Genomic DNA, 19,258 nt, shown 5'->3' with positions numbered 1-19,258 from the left:
AGGATACAGATTTTACTTCCACACGTTACCAACCCCAAAAGGTTGGCCAGATCCGCCTCCAAATCAGTGGGCACAGGTTAAAGGCTATTCAAACTGTACCAGAACAGGAAAAAGGACAAGGCTTCTACTCGGAGTTTTCCTGGTACCATGAAAAGACAACTCATGGCGTCCTATCCTGGACCATTGTCCTAAACACCTTTTTGGTGATTCCAAAATTCAAGATGCTAACTTCACCAGTTGCTTCCCATGCTAGGCAAGGATTGCCTGGTTGGCAATACTGGATTTAAAGGAAGCCTATCTGCGCATCTCAATCAGGGAATCTTGCAGAAGATACCTACGCTTCAAAACAGGCTACATGCACTATCAGTTCTCTGCACTGCCCTGTGGCTTAACTACTGTGCCCAGGGTATTCACAAAGTGCCTAGCTCCAGTCATTACATTTTGCAGGCAAAGAAATATTTGAATATACCCATATCTGGACGATTGTTTAATTCAGCCAAAAAGCCAGCATATACTTTTGAATCATCTGGCATTTGGACAAAAGGTGTTAATTTGTCTGGGGTACACCATAAACTTTTTTTGCTGTTTTTACCTGAGAGATCTTCCTTTTCTTACTTTGAACAAGTTTATACTGCTTTATTACCTGTTTTTTGCATTGTACATTATCTGCACTTAGTTACATTTGGTCGAAAGTTTGTTAAATTCAACTGTTGAGGCTACCCTCTAAAGTGAGCTAGCCTGTGTAAGTGATTTATTACTGTTTTTCCTGCATTTCTGTGTACTTTCTAACTTAAACAAACCCCCCCCCAAAAAAAAAAATCCTTGTTTTCCCGCATTTCTCGACTAGTTTAGACCAGTATACAGGCTTTGCTGTATTTTGGACTGTGGTGTAGTTCCTGTGTTGTCTATTGCCTTACTTGGATAGAAGGAAGTTTCTTTGCTCACCAGTGGGAGTGGGGAGCCTTGAGCAGCCTATCTGTCCCTGAAGGAGTGACCTCAGCACAAGAGCTTGTAGTAATTGGTCGTTTTGGACCATTTCCAGCTCTTTTGAAGTTCCCTGTTTAAAATCCGCGTTTGCGTGGCTTTGCGCGATTGTGCACATAGCGCAGCGCCGGTTAAACAGGCTTAAACTATTCCTGGCTCAGCCAAGTCTGCACTTCAATTTTTCCCTTAAGAAAGCTCTACTTTCAACAAAATCAGTCTATTCGCTTTATCATAAGCCTAGCACTTGCTCCTAAAACCTTTCTTTTAAGTGAAGCACCCTTAAACTAACGTAAGCACTACATCCACCTACAACCCGTGCTAATACCCACTTCCCTTCAAAGTCCTCTCTCTGACCCAGTTGCACATCACCCCCTTATACTATTCTGGCATGTCGAGTGGTATATTACTGACGTCCTCTCCAGTTCAGCTGGTTAATCTGGGAATCCTGAGACAAAGTTAAAATTGTCTCATGTACACAGACAACCCTCTCCTCCTCCCAACAAACACAATCACATGAGAGATGCAACTATATAGCCAAACTGGAGGCTGAACTCTCTCAACACAGGACTAGCAAGACCAGACAGGAGGAGAAGGTAACCACACACACAACAAACCCAGTCTCACATAAACCAACCACAACTGCAAACCAAACACATAGTAACACAAAGACGTACTCGGAGGCTCTAATAAAAAAACTTACCGAAACAACAGAGGCTCTCAAAGCAGGTATCCAAGAAAACACCACCTCAAAACTCTGCACAAGCAACACATAGTACACAGTCAGTGTGCCAAATAATCACAGCCCTTAAGGCGAAACACCATGCCTGACACACTAGTAATAGGTGACTCTATAGTCAGACACACTGACATCCCGCTTACCAGGCTGAACAAAGAGAGGGTAACGGTGAGCTGCCTGTCGGGAGCTAGGATCCACCACATAACACAAGCACTCGGGTCACTCCAAAGCAAGTACAAATATGACTCCGTCATTGTCCATGCTGGCGTGAATGACCTGAGACATACCTCCTTGGACTACATGAAAAGAGACATAGAGGAGCTCTCTGATTATGTAGCCCAGGCCGGTATGACCCTGACCCTAAGCAGCATCTTGCCCTCACCAAGAATGATGCCACAATACAAAGACAAGATGATTAACTTTAATAATTGGCTCAATTACTGGTGTCATTCTAGGGGGATCCAATGTCTGTCTGCTTGGGATGACATGCTGGACAAGCCATGCTGCTTCGCAAGGGACTGCTTGCACCTGTCACTACTGGGCTTCCGGATATTGGCTAAGGCTCTTGCCACCCCCATAGTGCCTTTTTTAGGCAAGGCTCAAAAGACAAACCCACCACCTTAGAAAACAATAAAGGAAAAAAACTAAGGGTAATGCTGCTCAACACCAGAAGTCTAAATCTCAAGATGCGGGCTCTGGAAGCACTCCTCCGTATGGAGAGCATCGATGTCTATGCAGTAACTGAAACCTGGTTCAAGGCTTGTGAGAGCACCCCAACCCTACCTGGTTATACCTCGTATCATGCATTTTGGCCCCAAAACCTGGGTCGAACCACAAAAGGAGGGGGTGTGTCCATATTCATTAAAGACAGCCACACCTCCAGGTTAGTGGCAATGCACGAAGCATCGGAGACCATACACGTGCAACTAACCGTAGGCAAAACTGCTATACAACTTGTAGCATGCTACAGACCACCCTCGCAATCTCAGGAACTCCATTCAGCCTTCCTGAAGACACTGGCGGATATGAATGTCTCACCAAATACCATCATATTGGGAGACTTCAACTACCAAAACATAGACTGGGTGCATTACTCAAGCCCCAGCACCCTAGCCCAAAGGTTCCTGGAATTCATCAACTCAAATGCATTGGAACAACTAGTCACCTCCCCCACAAGGGGAAATATACTTGACCTGATCATCACAAACATGGGGACACAATGCTCAACACCGGATGTATACCCCTCACTAGTGAGATCAGACCATAAATTAATAACCCTAGATATTCATATCCCACCTCCACCCCCAGCACAAAAGACCACAGTGAGAAACTTCTCAAAAGCCGACTTTACACTCCTTATGACTGAAGTGGTATCCTTCAAGCCCCCTGGGCCAGTGGAAACCACATCCCACACTGCTGAATCCTTCACAAATGCTTTCTACGGGCATCTCCAAGAATGCATGGATCATGCAATCCCAAATAAAACCAAGACCCTTTCCACCAAAGGCAGGCATCCTATCTGGTGGACCCCAGCCATAAACAAACTTTATAACAAGAGAAGGAAGCTACTACAAGACAGAGCAAAATCCCATAAAGGGAAGGCATCCCTGATCAGCACTAGCAAAAAACTACGTTCGCTAATAAATTCATCAAAGGCCAACTTTGAGAGAAAAATCGCGAAGGACACTAAAGATAATTACAAGGCCTTCAGTTATGTTAGAAACCTGGGCGGAAACCCTCAGATATGCGCAGAGTTAGTTCATAAGGGCAAAAAATACACTGAACCCACAGATATTGCCAACATACTGGCAGACAGGTTCAGTGCAAATTTCTCCCCTCCCTCTTCCCCCAAAAGACTAAATAAATAACTCAGCTGAATGCAACCTCCCTGAAATCTCAGATGTCCAGGTGAGAGCTGCCCTCAGCAAAGCTAAAAATACAGCATCCATGGGACCTGACGGTGTCCTGGGTTGCGTGCTACATGAACTCCTAGAGGAGCTAAACCCGCATATGAGAATGCTGTTTAATCTTAGCCTTGCTACAAGATACGTCCCTGAACACTGGCGTACAGCTATAGTGGTCCCACTTTACAAAGGTGGCACCTCTATAGATCCTGGAAAATACCGCCCCATAAGCTTGACCAGCCTGGTCTGCAAAGCTATGGAAAGGATCATTATGGAACTCATAAACAGACATCGGGGACCTGCAGACAATTGACCCTATCCAGTTCAGCTTTGTAAAAGGCAGATCCTGTCTTTTAAACCTGGTGGACTTTTTTGAAACAGTCACTAGAGTCATCGATGAAGGCAAAGCAGTTCATACAGCCTACCTGGATCTGGCAAAAGCCTTCGACACAATACCCCACTCAGGCATCATCGACGAGCTCAACAGCTTAAATGTAAACCCGTTTGTCACAAGATAGGTTGCAAACTGGATAAAGGACAGAACCCACAAAGTCAGAATAGCTGGAGCTATATCAGACTCTAAGCCAGTCACAAGTGGAGTCCCACAGGGCTCTGTCTTGGGACCCCTCTTGTTCGGCATTTATTTCTCAGATGTGCAGGCAAACATAGGGGGGTTGTGGCTGACAAAGTTTGCAGATGACTGCAAACTAGGCGCCATAGTCGACACACCAGCTGACACATGCATCCTCCAGAAGGGCCTCACAGAAACAGATGACTGGTGCCAGAGTCATGGCCTTAAACTAAATGCCAAAAAATGTATAGTCATCCCCTTTGGAAAAAACAAAGTACCCACAAATTACCACATAGGTGGTAATCCATTAAGTACAGAAAAAGTAATCAGAGACCTGGGGACCCAAGTTGACAGTGACCTCTCATTTGACACCCACGTCGCCAAAGTGGTTAGACCTTCTACCTTGCCCACCTTATCATGAAGGGATTCACATCCAGATCAAATGATGTCATTGTACCCTTATATTCCTCCCTTATCAGGCCTATGATTGAGTACAATGCCCCATTTGGTATGTACCTCACCCGGCACTTGCAGTAACTGGAGAGACCCCAGAAGTACCTTACCAAGAGGATCAAGGGTCTCCAGCATATGTCATATGCTAACAGACTGAAAAAGCTCCAGCTCTATTCAGTAGCATACCGCCTGCTCAGAGGTGATCTGTGCCTTACGTACAAGGCCATGTCCAGTCCAGAATTAATGGACATGCTCCATCTCAAAAAATCCAAATCCATCAGAGCCACGAGAGCTAAAGATCTAAACCTCAGCACAAATATGAATAGGACATGCTGGAAGGATAGATTCATAACCCAGAGGCTTCCCGCACTCAAACAGGATACCTGTCCATGTTAGGCAGAGCCCCTCACTGACTCTCTTCAAGAGAAATCTGGACGAATGGATTGGTGATCGTAAGTTTACCCCGGGGGTCATCTCTGTGTCATTACTAGATAGAGGCACAGTAAACTAAATTTAATTTAAATTGTACACTTTTGTATCATTACATGGGGTGGCGAAAGCCACATACACTTTGGCTAGGCTTATAAATGCCCTAGGGCAGATAGCCTAGTACTATACTATGAAACTATGAAACTAAAAGAAATCGCATCTGGTACCCTTTCAGCAAATTGTATTCCTGGGAGTAAGCTTGAAAACACAACTTCCCAGATGGCTTTCCTCACGCCAGAGAAACAAATTAATTTGACAACTTACTTCAAACTAATGGCCACAAAAGCCCTGCTTATCTGCAAGGCAAATACTGCAAGCCTTGGGATTCATGGCCTCCTGCATTCTACTAATTCCATATGCAAAACTGCACATGAGGAAACTACAATGGTATCTAAAAAGTCTATGGTGTCAAAATTCTCAGGATCTAGAAGCAATGATTCTTATCATTCCTTGCCTACAGTTAGAGTTCCTTTAGTGGGCAGAGGCCTGTCACCAAAACAAAGGTCTACCATTCAGTCTACCCCTTGCCACCGAAACCCTAACAGACGCATCAGACTGTGCATGTGGGGCTCACCTGGCATGGAAGTGCATTCAGGGCAAATGGAACCCAAGTCAAATGCACCTATATATCATTCAAAAATAAATAGCCATACAGAATGCTCTGACAGCCTTCAAGGACCACATTCTTCCAGGACAATTAATGGTAAAGATGGACAACACCACTGTTATGTGGTACATAAACAAGCAGGGGGGTACCCATTCATACCCCCTCTGCAGATTCGCCATGGCTCTGTGGAGCACAGCCTTGAGCTACCAAGTGCATGTACAGGCTCAATTCCTGCCAGAAAAACTAAATACATTAGCAGATGAACTAAGCAGAAATCTCATGGGCCCACATGAGTGGAAACTGGAACCAAAGACTTTCAACATGTTGATAAACAAATGGGGGAGCCCAGATATAGCCCTTTTTGCCTCCCCCCAGAACTACCAATTGGACAAATTCTGCACAAGGACTCCCCACAAACAAGCTTGGAAAGTGGATGTTCTGTCTTTCAACTGGAAAAATCTATCAGTTTATGCCTTTCCCCCTCTGCTTCTCTTCTCCAAAGTACTACTAAAGATCACACAGGACAAACCAAGGACGATACTGATTGCACCAGACTGGCCACGCCAACACTGGTGTACCTCCTCTTGCGCAGTGTCACTGCTGGCTCCAGGCACCTGTCTCAGACCCCTACCCTGCTGTTACAGCAGGAGAGCCAGATTTATGTACCCTCAGCTTCAAACCCTGAACCTCGCAGCCTGGCTAATTACCTAATCTCTCCGTTACCACCCCTCAGTAAACAAGTGTTTGATGTCATTTTGCAGGCAAGGAAGCCTAGTACTAGAAAATGTTATGCTGAAAAATGGAAAAGATTCTGTGCCTGGAACCAGACTCAAGGGATGGGCACAGCAACGCCCAATTTACCTCAGATTCTTCAATGTTTAACCGAGATGCTTCACAAGGGCCTTTCTTTTTCCTCCATCAAAATTCATGCCTCCGCGATTTCAGCTCATTACAACACAGAACCACCCCTCTTCTCTCATTCACTGCTCAAGCAGTTCCTCAGAAGCAAAAAACTGAAGACCAGCCAGGAGAGCCCCAACTCCAGCCTGGGACCTTAACTTTGTATTGGAAAAACTCACTCTTCCTCCTTTTGAGCCGGCTGCAAGTGCAGAGTTAAAATTCCTTTCTTGGAAATCAGCCATCCTTTTAGTAATCACTTCAGCAAGAAGGGTATCTGAATTATGGCCCTTATGGCAGTGGAACATTTAGTCATCTTTCATGCGGACAGGGTGTCCCTCAGGACCAACCCCTCCTTGCCCAAGGTAGTATCCAGTTTGACTCTTAATCGGTCCATTCATTTGCCAACCTTCTTTTCTAATCCACAGAACAAAGGGGGAACACTGATACTGCACTCTTGGACGGGACTAAACCTCAAAGGAAATATGAACATCTGCTGGTGGCATTTGCTGCAGGGCCAGAGGGGAAGGCTATTTCAAAGCAAACCATTTCTAAATGGATAGGCCATTGCATTAATTTCTGCTATAAGCACCATGGAAAGCATATCCCACAGTGGATTAGACCACATTCAACCAGGGCTGCATCTACCTCTACAGCCTTTCTCAGAGGTGTCCCTACCAGGGACATCCTAGAAGCTGCTACCTGGAGTTCTGTACATACTTTCACCAAGCATTACCATTTGCCAATTTTCTCTAAATCCAGAGCTGGCTTTGCCACTGCAGTCTTGCAGGGCCTTATAGCTGGTCCTAATGCTATCTAAATTCCTCCTCCCATCCTTAGCTTTGTTAATCTACCGAAATGTGATGACTGCAACAGTGAAACATGAAGAACATAGTACAGTATGTACACTTACCATAAATGTAGATGTTAGAGTGTATTCACTGTTGCAGTCCTGGTTACCCTCCCTCCAGCCCCTGTCTTCTTTTGGCTATACCTGTATTCTCCTTTACCATGCTTAAAAGCGTTTTGCTGTATTTGCTTTTTTGTTGGAAGTATACGCTTTTATATATATTTTTAATTGCTTCCCATTAAGGGGGCACCTCACATCTGGGGCAAGAAAAACTGATGTAATGACATCGGCTGCATGCTTTATACCCCTGACTACCTGACGTCATGGAAGATGAGACTGCAACCGATGCAGGACACAAGACTTTGATAATCAGGCCGACTGACGGCTACTGCAAGCAGATAAGCCAAATGTGATGACTGCAACAGTGAATTCACTCTACCATCAACATTTATGGTAAGTGTACACAAATGTACTTTCCCCTCTGGAACTAGATCCCGCAAGCCTTCTAGGAGGAACCCTCAGGCCAAGGCTGTTTCTTCTGCAGCTGCTGTTGTGGCACCTCCACAGCAGCCCTTTTAGCCCAGACCAAGTCCTCTGGCACACATTGCATCCTCTTCCAAGTCATACCCTCTTATCCCTTCACCTCTCCCTTTCATTCCCAGCTTGGTACAAAATCACTCCGGATTCCTGGCTGATTTCAGTTATCCAAAATGGGTACTTTATGACTTGGAAAGACCCTCCCTTCCTTTCAGGGAATACCTCAAACCCCCCCCCCCCAGTCAACTGCATTGGTTTCCTTCAATTCTTGATCAACTTTTCAACCAAGGCACAATTCAGTCTGCCCCTCCAGAACAGCAGAATAAAGGGATTTTACTCCGGGATGTTTCTAGTCCCAAGGAAAAAGGCCCTTGGAGGCCTATCTTGGATCTCTCACTGTTAAACACCTTCTTGGTGGTACCTTATTTTAGAATGCTGTGCCTACCTACTCTTCTGCCCCTGGTTGCCCCTCACATCATCTTAGCTTCTCTGGATCTCAAGGCTGCATATCCCTGTAAACCCCATCTTCAGAAAATGTTTGCATTTCTCGGTGGGTTACTGCACTTTCAATTTACTGGCTTGCTCTTTGTGCATACTACTGGAGCGGTAGAAAGACCAAAGTGCCTAGCCCCGGCCATTGCATACTTAAGACTGAAAGGACTGCAAGTCTGCCTATACTTAGATGACCTGTTATTTCTGGCAGCAGCCCAGACCTCTTAACTCAACATCTGAACCTAGCCATTTCTGTTCTGCAGGCACTGGGCTTCACAATAAACCTCAAAAAATCCTGTCTCGCACCAACTAAGGATCTCTTATTCCTGGGGTGCAGGTTTTGCACAGATTTGACGTGGATTTTTGTCCATCTGGAGAAGGCCTCCTGTCTTGGGGCATTCATGGAAGTTGTTCTACCTCTCCCTTCAGTCACACCCAGGGAGTCTGAGAATGCTGGAGTTCATGGCCTCTACTATTCCCATGCTGCCCTTTGCAAAGTTGCACATGCGAAAGCTACAGTGGTTTCTAAAGACAGTTTGGTCCCATTATGCTCATCTATTAGATGTCATGATCCCTCTTCTTCCCTGCCTGAAAACAGAGTTAAGTTTGTGGATGCAGCAACTGAATCAGAACCCTGGCTTACTTCTTCAGGTTCCTTGACCAGTTCAGCAGCTCTTCATAGACACTTCAGACTTGGCATGGGGAGCAACTTTTGCTTCCAGGAAAGTTCAGGGCCTTTGGTCCCTTTCCGAAATGAAGGAGCATATCAACATCAGGGAAATGAGGGCCTTTACTGTTAGACTTAGACTTCACCTCTGTTCTTGCAAGGAGTCTTGAATATTCTCAGGCATTACCATGTTCCTTTGGTACATAAACAGGGGGGCACAAAATCCTATCTCCTATGTCTCTTGGCCATCAAAACTTTGGAATTTGCTGCCTTATACAAGGTAACTCTGCATGTTGTGCATCTTCCCTCGGCTGAGAAATGTGGCAGATGCTTCACAGGGATGTTTTCCTGGACCGAGTTCATCGGTGGGGTCCTCCAGAATTGGACCTATTTTCCACCCCTATGAACAGACAGCTTCCTCATTTTTGTGTCAGAGCTCCTCATCCTTAAATATGTGGAGTGTGGGTGCTCTATCTTTCTCATGGAAGGAGCTGTTTCTTTATGCATCCCCCCTTCCCCGTAATTCAGAAAGTTCTATTGAAAATTCAACAGGACAAACCCAAAATCTAGTTATTCATTTTTCACCAAGACAACACTGGTTCCCTCCTCTTCTGCAGTTAGCCAAGGGTCATTACTACAAGTTACCTCACTGGCTGGACCTACTCAGTCAGGGCAAGGGATCATTGATTTACCCACATCTGCTAACTCTACAGCTGACCCTTTGGGTGATCACCTTTTGGTCCCTTTTAGGCACGTATTCTCTAAGGATGTGCTAAGGGTTTTGCAGGAGGCCACAAAACCCACTACTAGAAAATCTTATTTCCAAGTAGAGAAGATGTTACATTTGGTGCCAAAGACTGAAAGTTAATCCGTTTGGTGTGGACATTCCCTTAGTTCTTTCCTACCTGTGTGAGTTACTTAACACTGGTCTTGCTTACTCTGCAGTTAAAAGACCATTGTGCTGCCTTATCTGCCTGCTTGATTGACTCTTCAAGTCAAGCTTTTACTAAAAGGCAACCTATACTTAAGAGCCCGCAGGAAACCAATTCCTCCTCCCAGGGACCTCAGCTATGTGCTGGAAAAGTTTACCCAGCCCCCTTTGGACCAGCAGCTTCTACTTCCCTAAAGTTTTGCACATGGAAAACGGTGCTCCTTGTAGCCTTAACCTCTGCCAGAAGGGTTTCTGAGATTCAAGCTATAATGGCTGCACACCCCCCTTTTTGTTTTTCCATAAGGATGGGGCATCCCTGAGAACTAACCCTACTTTCATGCCAAAAGTGGTGAATGAGTTGTCTCTTAATCCATTCAATTGCCTACCTTCTTTCCTTCTCCTCAATCCTCTAGTGAGAGCAGTTTACACACTTTAGATGTGCATAGACATCTCAGATTTTACCTGAAAAAGACAAAATCTATCAGGAAGTCTGACCAACTCAGTCATTTCATCTCTGGGCTTGCCTGTGTCCAAACAAACTACATCTTCATGGATTTCTAAGGCTATTTCATTTTGCTATGATTTCCATGGAAAGTCCTTGTCAGCATCTGACAAAGCACACTCCACTAGTTCAGTTGCATTCTTGGGGGCCTACTACAAGGGTCTAGATCCATCTTGGAAGCAGCCACCTGGTCTTCTGTTCACACCTTTTCACAACATTACAAATTGGACAAGGTATCTAGATCCAGAACAGGATTTGCTGGGACAATTCTGCATGGATTCTTGGAAAATGTTTCCTATTAGTTCCTCTTTTCTATCCACCTCCCTGGGTTCGCTTTTAGCTCTTGCACTCTCCCATATATTAAAGAATACTGCAACATTGAGTAGAGGGACATAGAATAGTTGTGTAAAATCTTACTATAAGCATAGATGTTCGTTCCTCTCTTCTGTGTTGCAGTATTCTATCCCTCTCACATTACCCCTACAGCTTGCTGTTTGCTAGGATGCTCCTTCTTGGCTCTCCTGGGGTTTTCCTCGTGGGGCTTTCTTTTCTGAAGATGGTACATGAGGATGTCACTTTTATGACTGACAGTGCCTGCATGTGACGTCCCACGTACAGGCAGTGGCTGTAAGCTTTTGTATACAGGTCAAACGGGAGGAATACAACCCATATATAAAGAATATTGCAACATAAAAGAGTTGCACCATCTGTGGTTATGGTAAGATTTTACACATCTATTCTATCCTCTAGTGGAAAAAACCTGAAGTGTGGGGAAGTCTACAAGGGTGTCCCATTTTGTCTGTCAGCAGGATTTATTTTAAGCCCATCTGCTGAAAACATGTCTGACCCTGGCATTTGTTAATGAATTAAATTCTGATCTGGTATTATGGATATATACATTTCAAAAATGTATTACAGCAGTAGGAAATATGATTGTATTTTGTTTTTTGATGTAGCCTCCTAGTTTTGGGTGTATCAGCAACTCCTATGTTGCATCACATCATCTGTGAGCTTAGCTTAGCAGTTTTAGTTGAGATATTTTGTCTGTAGCACACTCAATACCTATGAAAGCAACTGAAGCTAGTCATACTAAGAATTGTAGTGCACATCTTTCTGTGATACTTTCAGTGTTAGGACATTGTGTCCTGTCTCTTGTGTATTCTAAGTGAACGTTTTTATCATTTTAAGCTGCTACTTATGTTTGTCTTAAGTCCTCTTTTTTCCCCCCATCAAGTCCTTGAAAAATCAGCGAGTACAGCTAATGCGGCAAATGAAAGATGATGCAGACAAATTTCGTCACTGGAAGCAGGAAAAGGACAAGGAGCTGATAAAACTGAAGGAACGAGTAAGTAGCAGTTTGACAAGTTATTTTAAAGGATTGAATTTGAGTCTTGGAACACTGCTTGTCAAGCGGTGGTTGCGTTTTGGGGAATAATTATGACTTATTTCTGACTACCGAAAGGCATTTTGGCTTTGTCTGATAGTATGTTTATACATAGCTTTTAGACTAGGTGCCCAGAAAACCACATTACAGAATGCTCATATTAGTATAGTAGAGAGCCTCTACCATTAAGCATTGGTGCCCAAAAATTAGTGTACCTGGTTTGCTTAAGTATGTTCATGATACCAGGGTCCAGATTCCACCTAGGAGAATTCATATACTACCCCAGGGTCTATCTCTAACATTAGTGGTAACAGTACACACAAAAAACAAAAAGGTAATGGGATTGAGAGGCATGGTGCTAATGAAGACTGTTACCAATTTTTGTTTGAAGTGGCCTGAGCACATTGTAGATATTTTAGGATGTTGGTGAGAATGACGTTTTAAATCATGCACATATGTTGACAGTTTTTGTTTCATGATTTTTTTCATTATGTATCTTTAATTATATAGCATTTACTGCAGAGCAAGATGGCAAACGCAAAGCAAGTCTGTAGCACATTTTGCAGTACAAGCTCAGCCTACTCTGTATTTTGATATAAGATGAATTGGAGATGACTAGTCATACTGGCGTATAGTAGCAAAGGACTGTCGATGTCCATTTGTTGTTACCAGGCAAGGTGAAGTCATGTAGTAGTATCTCTTTCCAAGAAATAAACACAATGTCCAGTTCACACTTCATCCTTCAGATTTGTGCTACACTTCTTACACAGGCATTTTGTCTGCTAAAAAACTACATTTTTGACATATTCAAGCATCAAAAATTTTCAAGGATGTTTTGAGCACTTTGTACAACACATTGTGTATTAGCTTGATGTCATGTAACTGCAGTTGGGATGCAGAATCTGTTTTAATAAGACAGATCAACATTACATCTCATGAGAAAATAGTAAGACAGCTAGTATACAACACAGTATTGTGCTTGAAGGTACACATGTACTTGACCCCACAGCACTACCATTATGCCAGCCCATGTGCTTGACGAGCAAAATTCTATCATGCATGAAGTATAAGGGGATGACTGCTCAAAAGGTACAAAAGTGGTGAGCTGTAGGAATGCAGCTTAAAAAGTGGTGAGTTCGTCCCGTGGTACTGTGACTCACAAAACACACACTGTGCCTGACCTCTGCATAGTCTTCCCTGTCCAGAACTGCACATATTGCTTGCCTGAGTGCAGTTCTCTCCATGTCAGTAGTAGTAGTAGTGTGGGAAGTTGGATTTCCCTCCATATGACTGTAGTACCAGTACTGCGGCAGAGGTGAAGTTGTGCCATAATGGCCCAGTCTGATGATCTTTTCTTTCTTCCTCACTGATGGGTTGCACATCTGACCTGATCACATTCACAAGACTTAGGATCTGATACCAAGCTCTTTCCTCTACCCACAATGTCCTATTCCTTCCCCAGCTCATCAGATCTTGTTCACTTCTTTTGCGACAGGACATGGTTCAGTCTCTTGAGTTCGTGAGAGCAAATTGTTCTCGTTACTTACCTTAATATTACTGTTATACTGTTTTAACAGAACACCACACCTCGCACGTACAGCATGCACGGCCAAACCAATAGTAGAAAACACAAAAGGCCAGCATGAATAGTCCAACGCTTTATTTGGAAAATGTAGAATGGGACATAAAAATGCCCCAACAATAAATCAAACCTTCAGACCGATTTTGGCAGAATGCCTTCTTCAGTGAAAGATAAAAAATACTAGGAATGAAACATCATACATGTTTATAGAAACAATCAGCCAATATTAACCAATGGTACGATCCAACCCTTTCTATCTAATGAATATTAATTAGAACTCAGAACTACATTGTGAAATGCTTATAAATCATAAACAAAATTAGTAATAAAAATAATAATGATAAAGACAATTGTAAATCCATACAAAATTAAATATACATATTCGTTATTACAGAAGAACTGATGAAAATAACCACAACATGCTGTTAAATAACCATACATCCATGAGCCAAATTCAATGGGGTTACTCAACAACTAAAAACTCACAAAATAAACCTTTAATTACAGCACAAAAAATCATATATAATATGCATATATATAAAAATATATAGTAATTATTTTTGAAAATTATATTTATTCAAAAATATATATGAAAATATTTCTGATATGTTTAAAGGATTATCCAATAGGGACTGATATAGCATTGTACCTATAGGACAAAAGCTAAATGAAATTATATTTATCATAAATGGTCATTAAGACCAGGAGGAAACAAGGCTCCAAGATGGATAATCCAATATTTTTCTTTGTGACTGAGTATGTTTGGCACTCTTTATTAAATTCAAGAGAGAAAAAATGGATTATTAAGTTAGGTGGTCTTTTCCCACCAGGATTGAATGACAAATTGTAGCTTTAACCAATCACCATTGTGTGCAGTGTATTTAATGGCAGCTCTGATTGTGCTTATGTAACACTGAAGAAGGCTGTGTATAGAGTACCATCCGAAACCGGTCTGTGTGCAGTTTTTTGCTGTCCTTTACAATAAATTATCTATTTTTCATTGGGTCATGTTATGCTGCCTTTTTGTTTTTTTATTTGGCTGTATTTTGAGCCGTGCAATTGCTTCCGTGCAAACGTTTTTTTGGTTGCTTCGTTTGGGTTCATGTTTGCTGGAAGCCTGACCCTTCCTTAAGTTTGGTTTTTACCAAGCTTTTCTACTTTTATTTTTGTTTTATTGGACTGCACGTTGATTTGTTTATTTCCATTATCCTCTTTATATGATATTTTTTTCTAATATCCTTCCAGTTTGGATTGCCATGGACTATCAATACTATTTGCGTTAATTCCACATGCTTTTGGATCCTTTTTTTGTACTGGTGACTTATTTCATTGTGGATTTGGATTCTCACGGCTTCATATTATTTTGACTAACATTCTTTATGCGGATATTGGTTTCCGTTTGGAGACTTGCCCTGTGTCAAGTTTTCTACTCAACAGGAAGTGCTGCTTTCGCCATGTCTTCAGGTTTCTAGTAGGGTGTTGGCGTGATTGGGGTGCGGTCTGCAACTCTTTCTCTGAGTCGGATTTTGGTTTATTTTCGATTAAGGTTTGATGTTACAACTCCACTACCATCAACGAGGATGAGTATACTCTAGATACATTTTATTTTGGCTATTCGAACATTTTTGGATCTTATTATCTCGTTTTATGCTTGGTTTTGTTTTGGAAGGAGAGACTCTCACGCGTCCATGGCTTTTTGATTGGGATACTTTAAGCTAACTGTGGACTTGCATCGTTGGGAACTAGTCTTTATTCATCTGTACTGTGCTGAACATTATACTTGTGTTTTGTTTTGGTATATACACGTACTTTTTTTGTACTGGACCTTTTTTTTCTTCAAATAATTGCTTTTTCACCGAGGGCCGCTTCATATTTGGATTGGGATATATGTCTCTGTGAATTACATCAGACATTACCATTTGGCGATCGATGCTGAGTATTTTGTTCATACCCTTTTGTAATAGGGTTGGTGATTCTGTTCTTTGGGAATTATCTGTAGCTGATATTCAAATGCAGTTGGCGCCATCTTACAGTTTCGCCTTAAGTTTTCGTCTTTTGCTATTACTTTGTACAGTCTTTACTAAGGATTTGGGACTATATTCGATTTTTCAGCAGATGAGCATTTTTACAGATGAGCAGACTTTATATATATTTTTTTCTAGGTTTGCATAATTCAAGTATTATCATCGTATATATTTATTCTAATACAGCTAACCCAGTTTATATATAATCACTATAGGCATATGTTGTTTATCCTTTTTACAAGCCTTAATGTGCATACTAGTGATTTCTTGTAGTGGCCCATATATTTTTCATATTTTGGGGATTGTTTACGACATATGGTCACTTATTTAGTGACTTGTTACATGCTGTTCTTCCCTTTTTTATTTTTATTAATATTTATTTGTTTATTTGGACATTTCTGAATATATGACTCCATAGCTGTTTGTTTTTTTCAGCTCTTGGTGTTATGATGTGTTTTGATCTAAAACAGTCTTTTACATCATTATATAACATTTTTTTGTATTATATCAGTCATAGGTCTGTTTTAGTGTCATGTATATACTTTAAATGCAAATTTTTTGCATTTCATACCATAGTGGTTATACATTTGAACATAGCATACTTTTAGATCTTATGTGCTTGTTGTGTTTATCACTTTACAGTAGTGCTTCGCATATTTAATATCTTATGGTATATCTATGATATAACCCTTAGGTTTTTTGGTTCCCCTTTATCTTGTGATTTACATCTCCAAGTCTGTTTAGATTACATTTTCCTATACACTTTATAGGTGTTGTTATTTAGTTTTGGGGATTGGTCCTGACCATTGGTACAGCCTTTATACTATTGTGAGAGCTCTCCGCTTTTACTTTATTACTGATTAGGTGTATTTTCTCCCTCACACAGTTAGTTGACTGTTTACCTTCTTTAATATGTAATAGTCTACACAGTTTTCATCCAGTGTCAGTATACTATTGATATCAGATTATATCATTGCTAGGTTACCCTGGTTTTCTTTTCCTTTTTGCTTGACTGGTGGGTTGTTGTTTCTGATTATTTGGCCCAGCCCTCTATACCATACAGGTTAATTGCCTTTTTACATTACAGTGTGGGTCTTTGAAACTGTTTTCGTCTAAGCCATCACTGTTATTTTGGTAGATTTTTTAGTCTAGAGGAAGTTTTGTCTATTCTGAATTTATTCTTTTTTGATGCACTTTATTCCTGAGACGTAGTCCATCCTTTTGGGTCTATTATTGTGTCTTTTTTAGACGTAGCCTTGTGGCTATTATTGTCTATTGTTAGTTCTATCATATTCAGTGATGGACCTATTGAGTCTTGTTTCTGGATTATCCTCGGACAGAGAGGACTTGAGTGCTTTCGGATTGGGTCCCAGCCCTGATGAAGCAAACATTGGTGAATCAATAGGGTCTGAAACGACTTGTAATTTGGTGTTTGAACTTCACAAACATTTGAGACTATTAAGGTCCAATGTTTGGCACGCCAAACTATTCAAAGCGTATATTGCTAAAAATATTACCCCACATGGACTGAGGGTAAGGATCCAGCCCCTAGTGGCTGAAATTGATGATGATCTATCACAAGAATGGGCTGGTATTCAGCATCAAGCTAGTATGTCGTTTGTCAAGGCCCTTAACAATTATTATGAACGTACAATTGATAAGGAAGTTAATATAGTTTTAGGCCTTGCTAACGACGTCAAACCTTTTGAAAAGGAATCTTTTTTTGCCAAACATCTTAACAGGGTGGCATCTGACTTAAACAGTTTAGAGACCCAACTGAAAACGAAGAAAATTCAGAAATTTAATAGAGATTTGGCAGATTATCAGGGCAACAACCCCTTTAGTTCAACCAAACATGTTAAATTTAATATACAACAAAGCCGTCCTTCATAAAGGAAAAGACCCAAATCTATCCTGAAAAATAATTATGTTTCTGACACTGGCTCTTCTACTGAAGAGTTATCCTCTGGCCTTGAGAGTGAGTTGCAGACTGCTTCTGGATCACCCACCCCTAAGAGATCATTAACCGGGGCCCCTTTAGGAACAGATACAAAAGAGGGGGGAGGAAACACAAAGGCCATCACCGATATACAAGGCCTACTGCAACTTGTAATGACGAAGTAGCTTTACCTTTAAACAACAATGTTTTAAATCTCTCTAGTCATATTTTATCACCCACTGAAGTAAACATTCTTAATAAAGGACTGACATTTGTTCCTGTTTTTTTTGTTTCTGAGGATTCATTTGCACAAGATGTTGTATCATTTTGTAGATTGCTTAACTTTAATGTTTTTTGGCAGTACTAATGGTTTTGGTGTTTCAGAAATTTACATATCACAAATCACATTTTAATCCACCCATGCACCCTGTTGTTTCTCAGTTTCAAAACAATGTTCTCAAGGATCTTCACTATGTCCCATCAGAATCTGACCTTCGATCCAACAACATTACTATTCAAGAACAACAAGCTATTAGAAATATACAAAATAATCGAGACGTTGTTGTCATTTCAGCTGACAAAAGGGGGTGCTGTTGTGGTTTTGGATTGGCATTATTACAATAATGAAGCTCTTAGGCAATTATCTGATGAAAAATACTATGCCAAAATGGTTATCAGTCCTACATCCAGATTTCAAAAAGAAATTGAATTTCTTTCTAATGCCAAAGATGCTTTCGTTATTGATGCCAACCTTATGCACCAACTGTTCATGATTCATCAAATCAATACATTTACTTTCTGCCAAAGATACACAAGGACCCTATACACCCCCCAGGGAGACCCATTGTTTCAGGTAGGGGTTACATTACTGAACCCCTTTCTCTTTTTTTGACTGATAAATTGAAACCCTTGTTACCATTCATTCGTTCACGATTACAAGATACAACGAATTTCTTACAAATTATTTCTGATACACAACTTGAGCCTGATTGGCGGATGTGCACTTTAGATGTCAGTGCCTTATACACAAACATTCCTCATTCTGGTGGATTGGAAGCTCTTGCCTACTGGTTGGAGATTTCTGGATTATATTCCTGTGAATTTAATGAATTTCTATTGGATATGGCTTCTTGCGTCCTGAATAATAATGTTTTTTTCTACCAAGATGTCTGTTATTGGCAAACGAAGGGTATCGCCATGGGCTCTTCCTTCGCGTCCATTTATGCGGACCTCTTCATGGCCTATGTGGAGAAAGATTTGATTTATAATTGCAACAATAATGTCTACTTGGAACATCTTGACATCTGGCGTCGATACCTTGATGATTGCTGGGCAGTATGGAAGGGTGAATTAGAAGGGCTGTTCGACTTCCTAGCATATCTGAATAATAACCAATGGGGTATTGAGTTTACTTTACATTATGATTATGATTACATCACTTTTCTCGACGTATCCATCAATAGATTACCTGACAATACTTTAAGTACTAAAGTTTTTAGGAAACATCCGGAATACAATACCATATTACATGCTTCGAGTTTTCATCCACCACATATCTCCAAGAATATCCCGAAATCCCAATTTATCAGACAAACGCATTTGCTCTGATGAGACATCTTATAAGGAGCAAAGCAATGACCTGACTAGACGTTTCCGGACTAGGGGATACAAGATGGGTTATGTTTTTGATGCCATAAATAAAGTGGGTC

General features: G+C 41.5%; 1 protein-coding gene across 1 annotated transcript in view; it reads left to right on the top strand.

Annotated features, from left to right (window-relative positions):
• Nucleotides 1-19,258, top strand: part of KIF4A (kinesin family member 4A) — a gene marked incomplete in the record, with an annotated part of 2,786,372 nt that overhangs the window by 1,329,519 nt on the left and 1,437,595 nt on the right. Inside the window, 1 exon segment of the mRNA XM_044057419.1 lies at nucleotides 11,855-11,965. Coding sequence (XP_043913354.1) covers nucleotides 11,855-11,965 — 111 coding nt within the window.

The sequence above is a fragment of the Protopterus annectens genome, chromosome 15.part0, assembly GCF_019279795.1.
Source record: "Protopterus annectens isolate FY-2018-M chromosome 15.part0, PAN1.0, whole genome shotgun sequence".
In the NCBI taxonomy this organism is placed as follows: Eukaryota; Metazoa; Chordata; order Ceratodontiformes; family Protopteridae; genus Protopterus; species Protopterus annectens.
Note: the sequence above shows the minus strand (reverse complement) of the source record. Positions and strands in the feature narration are given on the sequence as shown.